At 40.8% G+C, this 15668-nt stretch overlaps 1 protein-coding gene across 1 annotated transcript in view; it reads right to left on the bottom strand.

The window, feature by feature from the left end:
* Position 1: 1 nt before the first annotated feature.
* The window catches only part of cerkl (ceramide kinase-like), a 30015-nt gene continuing 14348 nt past the window's right edge, over positions 2 to 15668 (bottom strand). Inside the window, exons 4-14 of the mRNA XM_054615026.1 lie at positions 11766 to 11897; positions 10306 to 10369; positions 7774 to 7904; positions 7572 to 7646; positions 4427 to 4604; positions 4057 to 4104; positions 3760 to 3785; positions 3547 to 3655; positions 3312 to 3408; positions 1249 to 1445; positions 2 to 627 (exon numbers count right to left, since the gene is read on the bottom strand). Of these exons, the coding sequence (XP_054471001.1) occupies positions 549 to 627; positions 1249 to 1445; positions 3312 to 3408; positions 3547 to 3655; positions 3760 to 3785; positions 4057 to 4104; positions 4427 to 4604; positions 7572 to 7646; positions 7774 to 7904; positions 10306 to 10369; positions 11766 to 11897 (1136 nt within the window). The 3' untranslated portion in view covers positions 2 to 548. The remainder of the gene's footprint in view (positions 628 to 1248; positions 1446 to 3311; positions 3409 to 3546; positions 3656 to 3759; positions 3786 to 4056; positions 4105 to 4426; positions 4605 to 7571; positions 7647 to 7773; positions 7905 to 10305; positions 10370 to 11765; positions 11898 to 15668) is intronic.

The following is a 15668-nucleotide window of genomic DNA, read 5'->3' as shown; positions in this document are numbered from 1 at the left end:
TTTTCCTCACAATTTAGGATTCATAAACTATTTTTAGCTCACATGTTTATAGTTTAAATTACAGATGAATCGTTGCTCTCTGCAGCAGAATCAGAAATTGGTCATGAAAAAACAAAATGTAAAAAAAAATATACAAATTATATTCAGAGAAGAGCTGGTGATTAAAATATAGAAAAATGTAAACATGAACTTGAATACAAAAACATTTATCTTCATTCTCATTAGTCATGTCTAGAAGTATTTACCCTTTTAAAGCAAAGGTCGTTCGGAGTTAAAGGTATCCTATAAGTTACCTCATTGGTTATTTAAGCTGCAATAATCAATAATAATAAAAAAATGTAGCTTCAAAATACATGATGTTAACAGAAAGCTGCAAAGCTCTGTCGCTACTTTTGTGTTTTGGTTACTTAGAATCAAACGTCTACGAAAGTTCACATTCCCATGGAAACAGTACAAGCCTAGAAAGGGCACTTTAAGTCAACGTGGTTACCATGGCGATGTGTCTTGGGCCCAACACACAAACACAGCCACAGCGCCCTCTGTTGGACTCAGATGCAGCTGCAGGAGACCGTCGACTCCGCCTCGTCCACCTCCTCCCCATACAGAGTGATGAGCTGCGGGTGGACCCTGAACGCACCACGTAAACACAATTACAATTGAATGCCCTTTAATATGTTATTCAGTGATTATTAAATGTATGTATAACTGTAGGTTGAATTATTACACGTAATTGAATACCAGCCTCTGCATTGAGGCTGGTATTGCATCGTTTTGAGTCTGTGTCTGAGTCACCAGGTGTTTATGTGTCGGTCTGTCTGTCTGTCTGTCTTCACTCACAATGGAGCAAGATGCAGTCTAGAAATTGTAAATGTCTGTAGTTGAGATCTAAATGAACGTTGAATTCAAGATCGCTGTGGTCCGAGCAAGGGCGTCAGAATAAGGGGTTACGCAATGGGGAAGGGACCCCCCCACTGTACGCCCTGGGCCCCATCGCAAGATGGTAGATGTCTCTCGTAACTTTCGCTTCAATCAACAGATAGAAATTTGAAGACGTTAACATGGACATTTTGGAAAAAAAATCAATATTTCACTATTTTCATTCAGTTTAAAGACCAAACAAATAATCAGTTAATTAATATGATTGTTGGCAGGTTAATTAGTAATTAAATGAATCCATAGCTGCGCCCGGTTTCACACGGCTTAATAAGTAATAATGATATCATAGTTAATTATATTTATAATTCATACCTGACGAGCACTTCGTTAGCAATCTCCACCAGCTCTCCGTCGATGTTCCAGGGGAAGGCGGCTCCCTCTGATTGGATGATAGGCGAGGTCTTGGACTCGCCTTCTTCCTCACTCTCCTCCTCTGAGCAGCCAATTATAGAGCGGGGGCAAATCCTCACCGCTGACACGGCCTGCGTCTCCACGAATGAGAAGCTGAACTGCAGATAGACAATCAGACACAGACAGACAGTGAGGAGTGTGTGTGTGTGTGTGTATGTCTCCGCAGGTCAAAGGTCAGCTGAGGAGGACAGAAAAGCTTGTTATGATGATGATTGATTATCTGGAGTGACTGGGTTTTTCCTGTCCACTGTCCTTTACGTCTCTACTGTAGCGCCATGAGGCTCCAACAGGGGGCAGCAAAGACCAACAGACAGAAAGACAGACTGTCTCTCTCTGTCCTGTCTGCTGTCTTTCCTACTCGGGTTTGCTCTTTTTTATTAGAATAAAGCTTTTCTAGTCTGTTTTAATATGATAGACCAGTAGTGGAATGTCAACAAGTACATTTACTACACTACTTAAATACTAATTTGAGGTATATGTAGTTTGTATTTAATCATTTTATGTTTGGACTGTTGGTCAGACTTATCAATGCATGTATAGGTCTCATTTATCAGCACTTAGTAATAACGATGGACATTGTCACAGTTTTAAACTGTACTAAAATAATAATCTGTTGCATTCTGATACAAAATGGTTTAAAATTAGCTCCACCTCAACCGACTACAACAGTAAAATGCTGCGTAATGCCTCGTCTTGTCGTGTTTGACTGTGAGCAGTCCATCCCTTCACATGGATGTAGGTCAGAAAGTAAACAGCCTGTTTACTCCAGAGGACAGTGAACGCCACGCTGTCAGTATATTTAGTAAGTGGGTTAGTGTGTGATCTCACAGGCCAGGCCAGGCCGAACCAGGCTAATCTGCTCACCAAAAAGTAGTTTGCTTATTTTTACCTCTTTGAGAGGTCGAGGCTTAAGGATGGTGAGGTCAGGAGTTAGACAACACGACCCATATTAGGGATTAGTTCAGACAGCTGGCTCCATTTTGGATCCGGTTCTCGGGCGGCAAAATACCTGGAATGGTCAAACCAGGTAGCGGCATCTCACTTTTAGCCGACTGTGGCTGGTTACAGTGAAAGATCACTAGATCGGCTTTGGTCTCTTGACCGGTCTCAAGGTAACATTTTAAAAGGTCACAGTCTGGTCTCTGAATCAAACCCATTTTTACTCTGCCTCAGTCTCAGACCGGTCAAGACAACGACTGAGGGCATATCAATGAACTGACTGTGCATTGTCTTATTTATTTGTTAACATCAGTACTGTGTTAGGATGTAAAGCTTCCTGCCTTAAATGCCACTAGTAACTTGAGTAATTTCTAATTTTAATTAGACGAATATTAGTCAAAAATGTCTCCAGAGGTCTCCTAAGCTGCTTAATGCTCCTTTATGTTGGACCAGATAGTCGCTAAATGTGTCTGTCTGCTGTGAGTATCTTTCCTGAAAATAAAGTGGTGAGACTGAATCAAAACAGTAAAACAATGAGCTGAAGCTCTATGAAGCTCCGTGTAGTCGATGGGGACAGCAGATTCCTGTGATAATTCTCTGTGAGTTCATCACTACCAGCGACCTCTTTCACATTGTCATTTGATACATAATGCTTTTGTAAAGAAATAAAGATTATAGCTACTTCAATAATCACCCAGTTTAACTTCTAATCATATCATTGGTTACATCGGTGCATTTAACCAACATTTCATGCTTGTGTTTTTGCCTTCTCTGTCAAGAAAAAGTGATTAGGGACATTTCCGTTTAAGCCTTTAGACTCTTTCAAATGTTGAAAGGTAAATCTACTAAGATCTGATAAGAGATTCGGAAGGATTTGGATTCCATTAGCAGATTTGATACTTGATTCCGAACCCCATCCATGACTCACGTATCCTAATCCTGAACAATATTGTATTATAAGCAGTCGTGTCCATTTTGTTTTGAAAGCACAGACTCAGAGGATGTTGATTGACAGCTGCTCTCACCTGTCCACTAGAGCTGCTGTATCTCTTCAGATGTTTGATGAACTCTGACCTGGAAGTGTTTCCTACTGCAATCAATGACGCGCTGCCATTTGCCAAACTGTCACAAACAGGGAGTTGAAGAGTACTTTCAGTAGCAGAAACACAATGACATAAACCTGCAATGCACATGGTGCGTTCAAAGTCACAACTCAGCTAATTTAAAAATTCCCGGAAGGATTGACTGCTCGTCATGTACCTGGTGTTGGGAGCTAGTCCTCGAGGTGCGTGTGGACTCAGACAGGGGATGGACATGATGCTGATGCTCAGATACAGGCCCTGATTAGTTGTCCAAGAATCCTCCCCTTCTGTACCGACCAATTGCAAAAAAAAGAAAAAACTGTAAATCAAACTGGATGGACAGAGACGGAAATATGAACCAGTTTTTATCTCCTGTCCTGATTGGTCTCACCTGACTCTGGGTCCTGGTCCTGGTCTCTGAGAAAAGAGATCGCATTTAGTTTGCAACATGACAGAAAGCTGTGTTTATTCTAAAGAGAATAAATATGACATGAATAAACATATACACAATATTTATCTCCTGTATTCAAGTATGGACAAAAACATTGTTAGTGTAGCTGAAGAAGCCCTCAGTGTCTGTAGCTCCACTTAGGTAAATAATCACCAGAGCCCACAGTTACAAAGTCTTGAAACAGCCCAAACTGAGTTGTTGTACACATCGCTAATGTCATGTGTGTGTGTTTCTCACTTGTTTGACTGCTTTGCTGGTAGAAAAGACAGCTGACAGTCTTCTGGTCTGAAGGGAGACACAAGAGAAAAAAAGAAAGGAGAACAAAGAATGAGATTTCTGAGGCTGTACTTAGACACAGTGGTGCTAAAAGCAATGCCAAAATGTTCACCATGTTCAACATCTGTATCAAATACCAAAATATCATGGCAACCCATACAATACGCTGCTAGCATGGCCGAAATGTACTTTTGAATTATTTAAATTGTGACATATGAATTCAAATCTGTCAATGAACAATTATAATAGCTGAACCTCCAATACTTAAAATCCTTGAAAATGTTTGATATAGTTGTGTGTGTGTTCATTTATGTTCATGTGTGTAAGTGACCTCATCCTCGCCAGAGTCTTCACGAGCGCGTACTCTCGCCGACGCGACGTCTGCATCCACCTCTTCTTCTCCGCCCGCGCTAAGCTCCGCCCACCGAAGCCGAACATGGCGGAGAACCCGAAACACACCAACTGACCGAGAGACGAGAAGCTGCACATGTCCACCTGCTGCAGGTGACCTGCAGACACACAGAGGGGGAGGGGGGGATACTGATGAAAGATTATTTTTAATTACTTATTAGGAAAATGTAGGACCCCCTCCAAACACACACACACACACACACACACACACACACACACACACACACACACACACACACACACACGCACACGCACACACACACACACACACACTATTAAGAAGGCCAAGTGGTCGTATGGTAAGAGGCTCATTAATATTCATGAGAAGAAGCAGAAGTATGGGCGACAGAAAGAGGTCAGGAGTGTGTGTGTGTGTGTGTGTGTGTGTGTGTGTGTGTGTGTGTGTGTGTGTGTGTGTGTGTGTGTAATATCTATAAATCCCAGTGGAATCACATTGCAGTAGAGTGACCAGTCTCTGGTTGTTATTGCTCCAGTTTGACCAGTCTGGCTGTATAATCTGTATATTAGTCCATTTGTTCAGTCTCTGAGGCAACACGGTTAAAAGGACATTTACAGAAGATTTAGGACAAATGTTTCGTACATAGTGAAAGAGAAGATTTAAAGAAAATCACTTCCATTCAAAGGGGACATATCATGAAAAACTCACTTTTCAGTTCTTGTTTACATACATCTGGGTGTCTGGAATGCTTACCAACCCTCAAACTGTGAAATAATACTACCCGTCAGTTTTTCTTTGGGCTGTTGATCAGTAAACATGTGATTCAAAGAGCCATTCAGATTTGGCTCCCCTTCATGCAGGCTCATTAGAATATAACGCCAAAAATGTGTCCCTTTTAATGTTTTCCAAATCTTGAAATTCTCTTTTAAAAGGTATAATATGCAACATTGTCCTAAATAACAGTATATAGCATTCTTTAGCGTCTGATACAAAGCGGCGGTGAACGGGTTGTAACATCGCTGTGTGTTTTAATGTGGAACCTTCCCACAGGTTAGTGTGGATATGTGGATGTGTTTATTTATTATATATTACTTCATTGCCCTGCTTTTACCATAATGACCATTCAGTAAGATGCTATACACACTGTGTACACTCTGACACTCTCACACACATACACACACTCAAACACACACCATGCCATCTGGCCGCATACCTGCTGTAACCTACTGAACTGCTCTCTGCCCACCTGTCTGTCTGACTGACTGCCTGTCTGTCTCTCTGGATAGAGTTTGATTTCCTCTCCATATGGCATGTTGTCTGTGTGTGTGTCTGTGTGGGGGTGGGTGTGTGTAAGAGGGTCAGTCTCACAGCCAGTGGGTCAGTGAGATCAAACCTGCAGCGCTGTAACCAATGTTCATTTTGACCAGCAAGTAAAAAAATATACTGGAGGGTTTATTTTACAAAAAAAGTAAATAAATCATACTTTTCTGTTTGTTGACTGATCTTAATTGAATACATTGGCCTGTTCTGTTTTGTACGGGCTTTGCGTTTAGTTTACCCTATGAATTGACTTCACGGAGTCTCCACTGGTGGCCTGGCAGTTGCTTACAACCAAGAAATAATCTGGCGCATAACCAACTGTGAAATGGTGTATTGTCAATTAGAAATGTGACATTTTATAACATGTTAATTACTGAGCTTTAGAGTTGCTGGTAGGTGGATTTCGTTACATTTGGACAGAGCTGAGCTCGCTGTTTCCCCCTGTTTCCAGTATCTATGCTAATCTACGCTAACTGGCTGCTGGCTTTAGCTTCATCTGCACCGTACAGACAGCAGAGACATACTATGATGTGCTGTCAGTTACAGTTCAGGTATGTTACCCTTGGTTGTGTCGTGAACTCACCTGCACTCACCTGGTGTCTGTGGGAAAAGCTTCCTGCCTGGGAACTTTAACAGTTTTCTTTTGTTCAGGAATTAGTCTCATTTGTGCCATTGAAAAACCCCATCTGTCACACACACATACACAAAACTTAACGAGCCCCCATTTCACCACAACCTATCATTCATTCAAACACAGCAGCCTGTCCTGCTGCCAGCTGATTAATCGGTAGGTTTACCTAAGAGGTGGAGGGGGCGGGGCTACAGTGAGCAGAGTAAACCTGTGATTTAGAGTTAAACTGATCCTGCTGTTAGACATCTGTCTGAGTGCCGCCTCCAGAGTCCAGTGACACAGTCTGTGCGCTTGTTTGTTCTCAAACAATCTGAGTGAGCATCAGCCAATCACGGCAAAGCTAAACAAAAACAGAAGCCCCTGATTGGCTTCCTGTCAGTTGCGTGAAGTAAATCAAATGAAAATGATGAGGTGACTTTAGACCTTGAAAGGTAAAGATCTATAACATGTAGAAACTACAAAGGACGATAGATCTGGAACAGGTGGAACATTATCACGAACCAGAGAACGCAAAACCAATCAGGAATTATTAGAAGTTGGATCTAGAACAGGTCGACCCTGCTGAGTAACAGTGACTATAGAACTAAAAAAGGTGGAACTGACTTGGAATGGGGTGACATTAGAAATAGATCAGGTGGGACCCAGTCAATACGATGTGACTACAGCTCTAGAACAGGTAGAACCCACAAAGGACAATATGACGATAGATTTAGAAAATGTAGAGGCCACCATGGACATAGTGACTGTAGATTTACATCACTTAGAACCCACCCAGCTCAACCTGACTATAAAGGTAGAACAGGTAGATGCCACCCAGTAGAACACAAGTATTGATCTAGAAAAGATATTTGTTCTTCCACCTAGGAAGAACAAATATCTTTATCTAGGAAGAACAAATAGAGCCAGCAGGCAGAGTCTGCCCAAGACAAATCTAAACATATAACAGGTAGAACCTGCCCTGGGTCTCTTGGCTATATATGTAGAGCAGGTAAACACAACTATACCCAACAGGTTGAAATAACAATAGACACACAACAGGAAGAACTTACTTAAGACAATGTGACTATAGATCTAGAACAAGTACCACCTACTGTAGCAAATGTGACCATAGACCTAGAATGTTGTACCTACAGGTGTAGAACAGGTAGAACCTACCCAGGACGATGTGCAGGGCTGCAGTGACCGGGTCTCTGACTCCATGAACAGAACAGGAAACCACGTCTGTAGAACCTGTAAAGATGGTCAGACAGACAGTTGATAAAACACCCCATCTGACAGTTTCTAATATGGATATATATGTGTCTCTGCGTTGGTCCACAGTGTTTGGATCTTTATGAAGATGTGTCCTCTCTCTCACCAGCAGGAATGATTCCTAGTGGCAGCACTGCTTTCACTGGTTTCTCTGGAGAATCAGCATCCAGCTGAGCTCTGAGGACCAGAGCATGACACAGCTCCGCCACCGACCCGTCCCCACCAACACACACCACCCTGAAGGACAGGAGGACAGCCAGGTAGAGTCAAACTTTTTATTTGTGTCTTTGTAGAGCTTTCTCACTCATCTGTTAGGTCAAAATAAAACTTTTTTGTTTTGGCATCAGTGCTAAAACTTATGTATGGAATAATACTGTATAATTGATACCCAGGCGTAACAACTCACAATTAAAGTCTAGTGGATTGTTTTACTTTGAGACAGACAAAACACAGACAGAAAGTCGACAACTCATTCAATTAAATAATCATAAAAGGCTAAATGTTTTAATTTCAAGTTTCAACAAGAAGTAAACAAAAAGTTGCACCAGAAGTGAAAGAAAACCAGATTGAAATATATCAATAAAACTGAAATGTTAACAGTTCTGGTCGAAGTAAACACGATGAGTTTCAATTTGAAAGGCATCAATAACTGCTGGGGCTGTAGCTATCCTTGATGTCAATATATATATATAAATAAAATATGTATTTTTTTCTTTAAATACTCACAAAAATTACCAGAGTTTGGTATGTGGCTATAGTAAAAAGTTTTATTAGAAGGGTTTCTTAGTGAGAATATTGTTGCTGCTAAGGTATTATGGACTCGGATTTGTACAGTTTTTGTGTTATTGTTATTTTTATTATTATTATTATTATTATTAGCATAAGTAGCAGTAGTGGTAGAGGAGACATAATATTATATTAATCATTACTTCATTGTTTGACAGATTCGTCCATGTTTTCAGGAGCTCATTAAAAAGCGAGAAGGCTCATCTTCAGAGTTCGTGTTTCCAGTAAATGTGAAGTAAACAGACTTCGCCCCGCCCCTTCCTCCTGTGTATGGGATTACCTGATGCTCCGGTCGCCACGGTGACAGACAGCCTAATTGGCAAATGTAGGTTTCAACCAAATCCTCACCAGAGCAGCCACACACACACACACACACACACACACACACACACACACACACACACACACACACACACACACACACACACACACACACACACACACACACACACACACACACACACACACAGCAGCTAGCTTAGCAACGCTGAGCTAATCTGCTCTAAGCACATTAAGCTTTATGAGGGCTGAGCACAAAAGCTGCTTACACACACACACACACACATACACACACGAACACATACACATTGAGGTAGATAGTGATGATGAGAGATTGATCAGGGTTTTTGTACTTGTAGCTTTTGTCTTGTATTATTTGCAACATGAAATATTATTTTCACTTTTATTTCATTAGTGACCTTAGCTCAGTTAGTGATTGCCGTTTGACCTCACCTGTCTGTGTGTGTCAGTGTGTGTTTGTGTGCCTAATCAGTCTGGGTCAGTGTGTTTTGGACAGCCTCTGATTGTAAACTGCTGTTTAATTATCTGGTTCAGTTCAGACTGTTATGGAAGGACGATGTCACAGTTTGAGCGTAATGTGTCACCTTGCACTTATGTAAACACTGGGCTTTTAATTTTACAACCTCAACTTAATTTAAATAATAAATACAGCAACCCCAGACAAATGTATTATCTGACATAGTGTTACATTTACTAAACACAGGTTAGTCCTCCTAAAAGTATTTTCACTTGCATTATTGAAGTGTAATATATTCTTTGACATTACAAACAATAACGCATAAATCTCTGTCTTGCTTGTTCACATAAACCAAACATGGTTATGTAAGAATGAGATATACTATGACTAACTCGCTCTACAATGAAATACAAGAACAATATTTAGTTTTTACGTCTTCTACACAGATATTCAGCAGATGTGGATCCTGACTTTTAGCCTGCTAGCTTTAGCTAACAGGATAAAAGTAACAGTAACAGCTTTAGCCTTTTAGCACAACAACATGTATGTGGCCATCAGGTGCATATTTAAGAATTGTTTGCTTTAAAACGAGGCAGATGAAAATGTAAAAAAATGGTTTTAAAATAAATTTGTGAAGCTGACGTTAGCTTAATTAGCTGGCTAGCTACATCAGATAAAATCTGCCACTGACAGATCACTTCAGGAAAAGAGAACAGTCAATGCGACTATGTATGCCTCCCCTTGCCGGGGAAAATACCTTCTCTTAACCTACACTATGCACCTGCAAGAAGTAAACTAGGAACTATAAATGCCGTTATTATGCTAATTTAAACATAATACGACAATAACTTTTTTCCAATAAAAAGATACACCAAATATCAGGTGTATTGAGTGAAGAAGATGGAGTCTACCACTAAAGTATACTTAACATCACTATCTAACTTGCATGGAAGAATAACATCGGAATATCAGAATAGATACCCTTCTATGCATACTTTACCCCAACAGTTTTATAAAAAAAAAAATCTATAACATATTCACAGCCAATTATTCAATTTAAAATCACAGGAGAGAGACAGGCAAGGGACAACTAACCCATCATATTCATCCAGCTTGCATTCCTTCATCACTGAGAGAGCATGACCCTTCCTCTCTGTCACTGGAGAGAGAGACAGGGAGAGAGAGACAGATAGATAGATAGACAGATAGATAGATAGAGAGACAGACAGACAGACAGACAGACAGACAGAGAAAGAGAGACAGATAGATATAGAGAGAGAGACAGACAGATAGGGAGAGACAGGAGGAGAGAGGGGGAAACAGATGGAGAGACATTGAGATGGACAGAGATAAAGTGTTCATATATGTGTGTGGTCACATGTACACACGCATGTGTTCGATAGCTGCCCAAAAAGAAATGGGACAACGGATATCACACCATCTGCTTAGAGGAGTGGAGAAGATATGAGGAGGAGGAGAGGGGAGAAAACAAGGAGAAAATTGGAGAAAAGATGATATGAGGAGGAGGAGAGGAGAGTGGCAGAGATGAAACCAGGATAAAAAGAGGAGAAGAGAAGATATGAGGAGGAGGGAATAAGGAGAAAAGAGGAGATAAAGAAAGGAAACACCAGGAGGAGAAGTGAAGAGGAAGGGAACGGAGAGGAGAGAATGGGTGGAGAGGAAACAACGGAAAGAAGAGGAAACAAGATGAGAAAAGGAAAGGAAAGAAGAGAGGAGAAGAGAGGAAACAAGGAGAAGAGAGTGAGGGAAACAAGAGATGAGCAGAAACAAGGGGGGAAGAGGAAAGGAGAAAAGGGGGAAAAAATGAGAAAAGATGAGGAGAGGAAAGGAAAGGAGAGGGAACAAAGAGAAGAGAAAAGAGAATACAAGAGAGGATGATATGAGAGAAAACGAGGAGAAAAAAGGACATAAGGAGAGGAGGAGAGGAGCTAAAGAACGGAAACAAAGAGGAGAAGAGAAGAGGAAAGGACATGAGAAAAAAGCAGGGATGAAACAAGAAAAGAAGTGGATAAGGAAAGGGGACAATGAGGAGATAAGAGAAAACAAGGAGAAAAGAGGAGACAAGGAGGGAAAAAAGAGAAAAGGAGACCATGAGAGAGGAGAAGAGAGGAGAGGAGAGGAGAGGAGAGGAGCAGGTTGTCCCCCTGTCACAACAGATGGGCTTGCTCCACCCCCTGTATCAGGTTACCTAGCGACCAGGGACTGCCATTAACTCTGACCTTTGGACCTCCTCCACACACACACACACACACACACACACACACACACACACACACACACACACACACACACACACACACACACACACAACACACACACACACACACACACACACAGATTTCACATTGTCTTCTCTAAAATCACATAAGATGAGGGACTGTTAAAAAGTATGAAACCCCTGCAACAGCTCTGTTGCACATACACATTATTTCATGACAATGACAAAAATCACTGACATGGTATAATAATAATAATGACACTATTATGCTTCATAAAGATGATCAGCAGATAAATAAAGAAGTGGGTGGACTGACCAGTGATGTCAGTGCGGACGTCAGCCATCTTGAAGAGCGGAGCCACATGTTCTCTGTAGATGTGAACGGCCTCCTTTTTGTGGCTGCTGGGGTTGATGAACACCTTTAGATACCTGGGACGACTGCTGGACTCTGCACACACACACACACACACACACACACACACACACACACACACACACACACACACACACACACACACACACACACACACACACACACACACACACACACACACACACACACACACACACACACACACACACACACACACACACACAGAAGGTTAGGTTCTACAGTGAAATTGGTCTGCTTTTAGTCCTGCCAGTAGTCCGTCCATCACTAAAGTCCAGAATAAAATATCTCAACAACAGCGTTGGGAGTCACCAGAGGCCCCACAATAAGATATTATCACGATACGTAAGTAACGATACAATATAATTGCAATTTTTAACATTTGCAATCTGCTTGGTTTTGGCGTATAAAATATTGCAATATATTGCGATTTATTACTTTTTTGCAAATTATGCATTTTGTTAACGTCAGTTTTATCTAATAATTCAAATTATGAGGAAATAAAATATTAGACTTTTATTAATTAAAAAAATCTTGGCATTATTGGTTTTAATAATGTATTAAAAGCTGTTTGGAGCTAGTATTAGAAAGTTAAAAAGGTCATTATACTCTCCAATATATATTTATGTTGCTTTGCAAATATCTCCTTTAGACAACTGGATTTTTTCATGCTTCATTATAATTACATTTTAAAGGATTACATTTAAACACATCATAATTACGTTATAATTTATTCTTGTCCAATACTAATTTTGAGTGAATAGCGCGTTCAAGCGCCATTCAATATACGTATGTCTGTACAATGTAACGTAATGGAACCTCCATATAGTACGACCCCTAGCTCCGTAATTAATAACAACAGCTGTTGTTACAAACATTACAAGCTTTCCTTCTGCGGATTTCAACACGGATATGTTGTTCACAATGTATCATTATCAGATCAGCGACAAGAAAGCATCAATACCAATTTTCAGATTGCATATTTTTACTCAATCTAGACCAAAGAACATCAGCAGTAAAACTTTTTCACTCTAAAATGGTTGAACTTTGTAATTAATCTGCGGTTCTCATTACTCATTACTAATTTTCTCACCAAAATAATCCCAAACGGCCGATTTATTGCACTTTTTGGAAGATATAAGGCTGGAGTGTTGGTTCTCTATGGAATGCTCATAGCAACGCTTCAAGTGAGTGTCAATACTTTCTAAAACACACAGAACAAGCCGGCGCGTACGCACAGTTGTTACATGACTCGGGCAAGAGGAGATTTCAAGGGACACACAAACGTGTCAATGCAGGAAACAGGACACCACAGATATCGTAGCTTCTTCAATTCTTATGGTTATGAAACAGTGACTTATATAAATAACCACAGTTATGGCCAAATCGGTTAATCCCGACATCAGTTAATTGCAATATTAATAGGACTGTTGCTTTGTCCCTTTTGTCATGTAAATCCAAAATCCAAACTAGCAAAAGTCTGGATGATGAATTGTAGATTTTGATTAAGAAGAGTAGACACCTGTATACCGTTCTAACTTTGCAAAGGCCTGTTTGATGAGAAATATTCAGCATAATGTTTCCATCAAGCAACACTGGTAGACGGTGTGAGCGTGTGTGTGTGGTTATATGGTATCGTCTCCAAACTACAGTCACAAACACACACCCCTGACCCCCGTACAGCTCATCATTAGGCAGATTTAGAGGCTGCATTATAAACCCCCATAGACCAGCACAGATCAATACACACACACACACACCGACTCCATTATCCAGATCATTACTATAATCTGTTCCCAGAAGGCTGTGACCTCGCCCTGTTAATGACCCCACACACATGCACACAGTGCACACCTCCTGCCATCTCTCGTACCCCACGGCTCTGTCCAGGTTTCTCAGGAGCTCCTGTGAGGAGTTACCCAACACCCCCACCCCTCTCTCTCTCTCTCTCTCTCTCTTCTCTCTACTGGAACCCCACCTTTACCAGAAGTTCCACCCCTTTGGTACCCAGCCAAAAAATCTAGACCCAACCCCAACATTAACCATTATTCCACTACTAGCATTTATAGAACTTTCTTTTCTACCCTGGTTTGTCACATCGTTGAATGGTGAAAGACACTTGAAGCTTGTGCTCAAGGACACCAGGATGATACTTGGAGCCTCTGGGGACTCTGTCTAGGAGCAGCACTAGGAGCCAGGGTCGCACTGGGACCCATTTAGCCCTTCACGATCAAACAGTTCCATGCGCTATGGATCCAGAGTCCCTTAACTCCTGAACTAAAAGTCCCTTTTGTACATTACTGTTTGCATTTCCTCCACATCTGTAGAACCATGAAGATTAGGCAATTAGGGCAGATGTCTGAGTCATGTGTTGTGTTTGTGTTTACTGGTTACTGTGACCCTGTTGTTTGACTGGATGTGATGAATGAATGTAAACCAGAGTAGCAGAGATGGAAAGAAGACTGAGAGCAGCATTCTCCATAGTGGGCGATCTGGTAAAGCTCTATCGACCACCACACTCCCTCTTTCTCCCTCAACATAACTACACATCATAACTTTGTTTCTAAAAATAATAAAAATTGTGTAACATGTCCTCTCCTCATACAAATATTGACATTAGTGTCACTGGAGCAGCCGCAGCGACTGTGACACACAGCTCATGGAGGCTATTAAGGTACTTTAAAACACTTAACGCCCACTTGTCGCAATTAGCGTCAAATTTCGTAGTCCTCTCCGTCATAACTCAGTCAAATGTAAACATGCAGCCTGAGAGACACATTTTTTGGGACTTTGTGTTACTTACACTTCCTGAGTGTATCATTATCTTTGATGTCCAACACAAATACTCATCCATAAATCCCCTTAGAATATCATGGAAAAAAAGATGCTTCTTTTATTTCCAGAAGTTGCCTCAGAATCATCAGGTTTTAACGTTTCTTCAATATCAAAGTTATCTAGTGATACGTGTCTGAACATCATTAATGTTGTTAATATGCAAACAGGAACAGCTTATAGCTAATTCGGCATACTTTTAATGGTGCCAATTTGACAAAATGTAAACATATAGATTTAAAAAAAAAAAAAAAAAAAAAAAAAACAGGCTTCAAGTCGTAGGCCAGAGATAACTAAACGACACCATGGCAACATGATACTTCCTTTTTACAGGAAGTATGCTGTTTACCTGTTTACATAAGCAGATTAATATGTCAGAATCACTGTTATGTCACTTAAGAAAATAAGGAACCTGACGCCTAAACTGAGCCTCTCTGTGTCGCTCTTTCTCTAAGTGATTGTTGCATGATTGATGCCCCATCTCTCTCAATCACTCTCTCAGCCAGACACACACACACACACACACACAAACACACACTCATACACACACATAGTCTCATAGGAGATGAGGTCATTCAATTTGTTGATATGTTTCTAAGAACAAAGGCAGACAGACAGGTACATGTGGAGAGATCAAGTATCCATCAGATCATCTCCCAGCCTCGGCCAGCGGCAGGTTGCTATGGCGCTGCTAAAACGTTACCATGGTAAACAATCCCAGTGTTGTCAAGGAGAAGTGTTGAGTTTCTGACAGAGGACTGAAGACTGAGGCTCCTGGATGTTGTTGACAAAAACAGATTTTATCGTGGTAAAGACTACACCGAAGGTCAGCGGAAACAAGTAATCAATTAAATGTAAACACTGTTTACTCTGAAGGATACAGTCAAAAGATTCTCATTATATCCCGAAAGCAATCAAAAAATCAAATACTCTGACAAAAAAAAGGACAAAAATCAGGTTTCTGTGGCTGTCATAGGACTGTAACAAACCGGTCCA

Source organism: Anoplopoma fimbria, chromosome 16 (assembly GCF_027596085.1).
Source record: "Anoplopoma fimbria isolate UVic2021 breed Golden Eagle Sablefish chromosome 16, Afim_UVic_2022, whole genome shotgun sequence".
Lineage (NCBI taxonomy): Eukaryota > Metazoa > Chordata > Actinopteri > Perciformes > Anoplopomatidae > Anoplopoma > Anoplopoma fimbria.
This window is presented reverse-complemented; position numbering and strand designations above follow the sequence as displayed.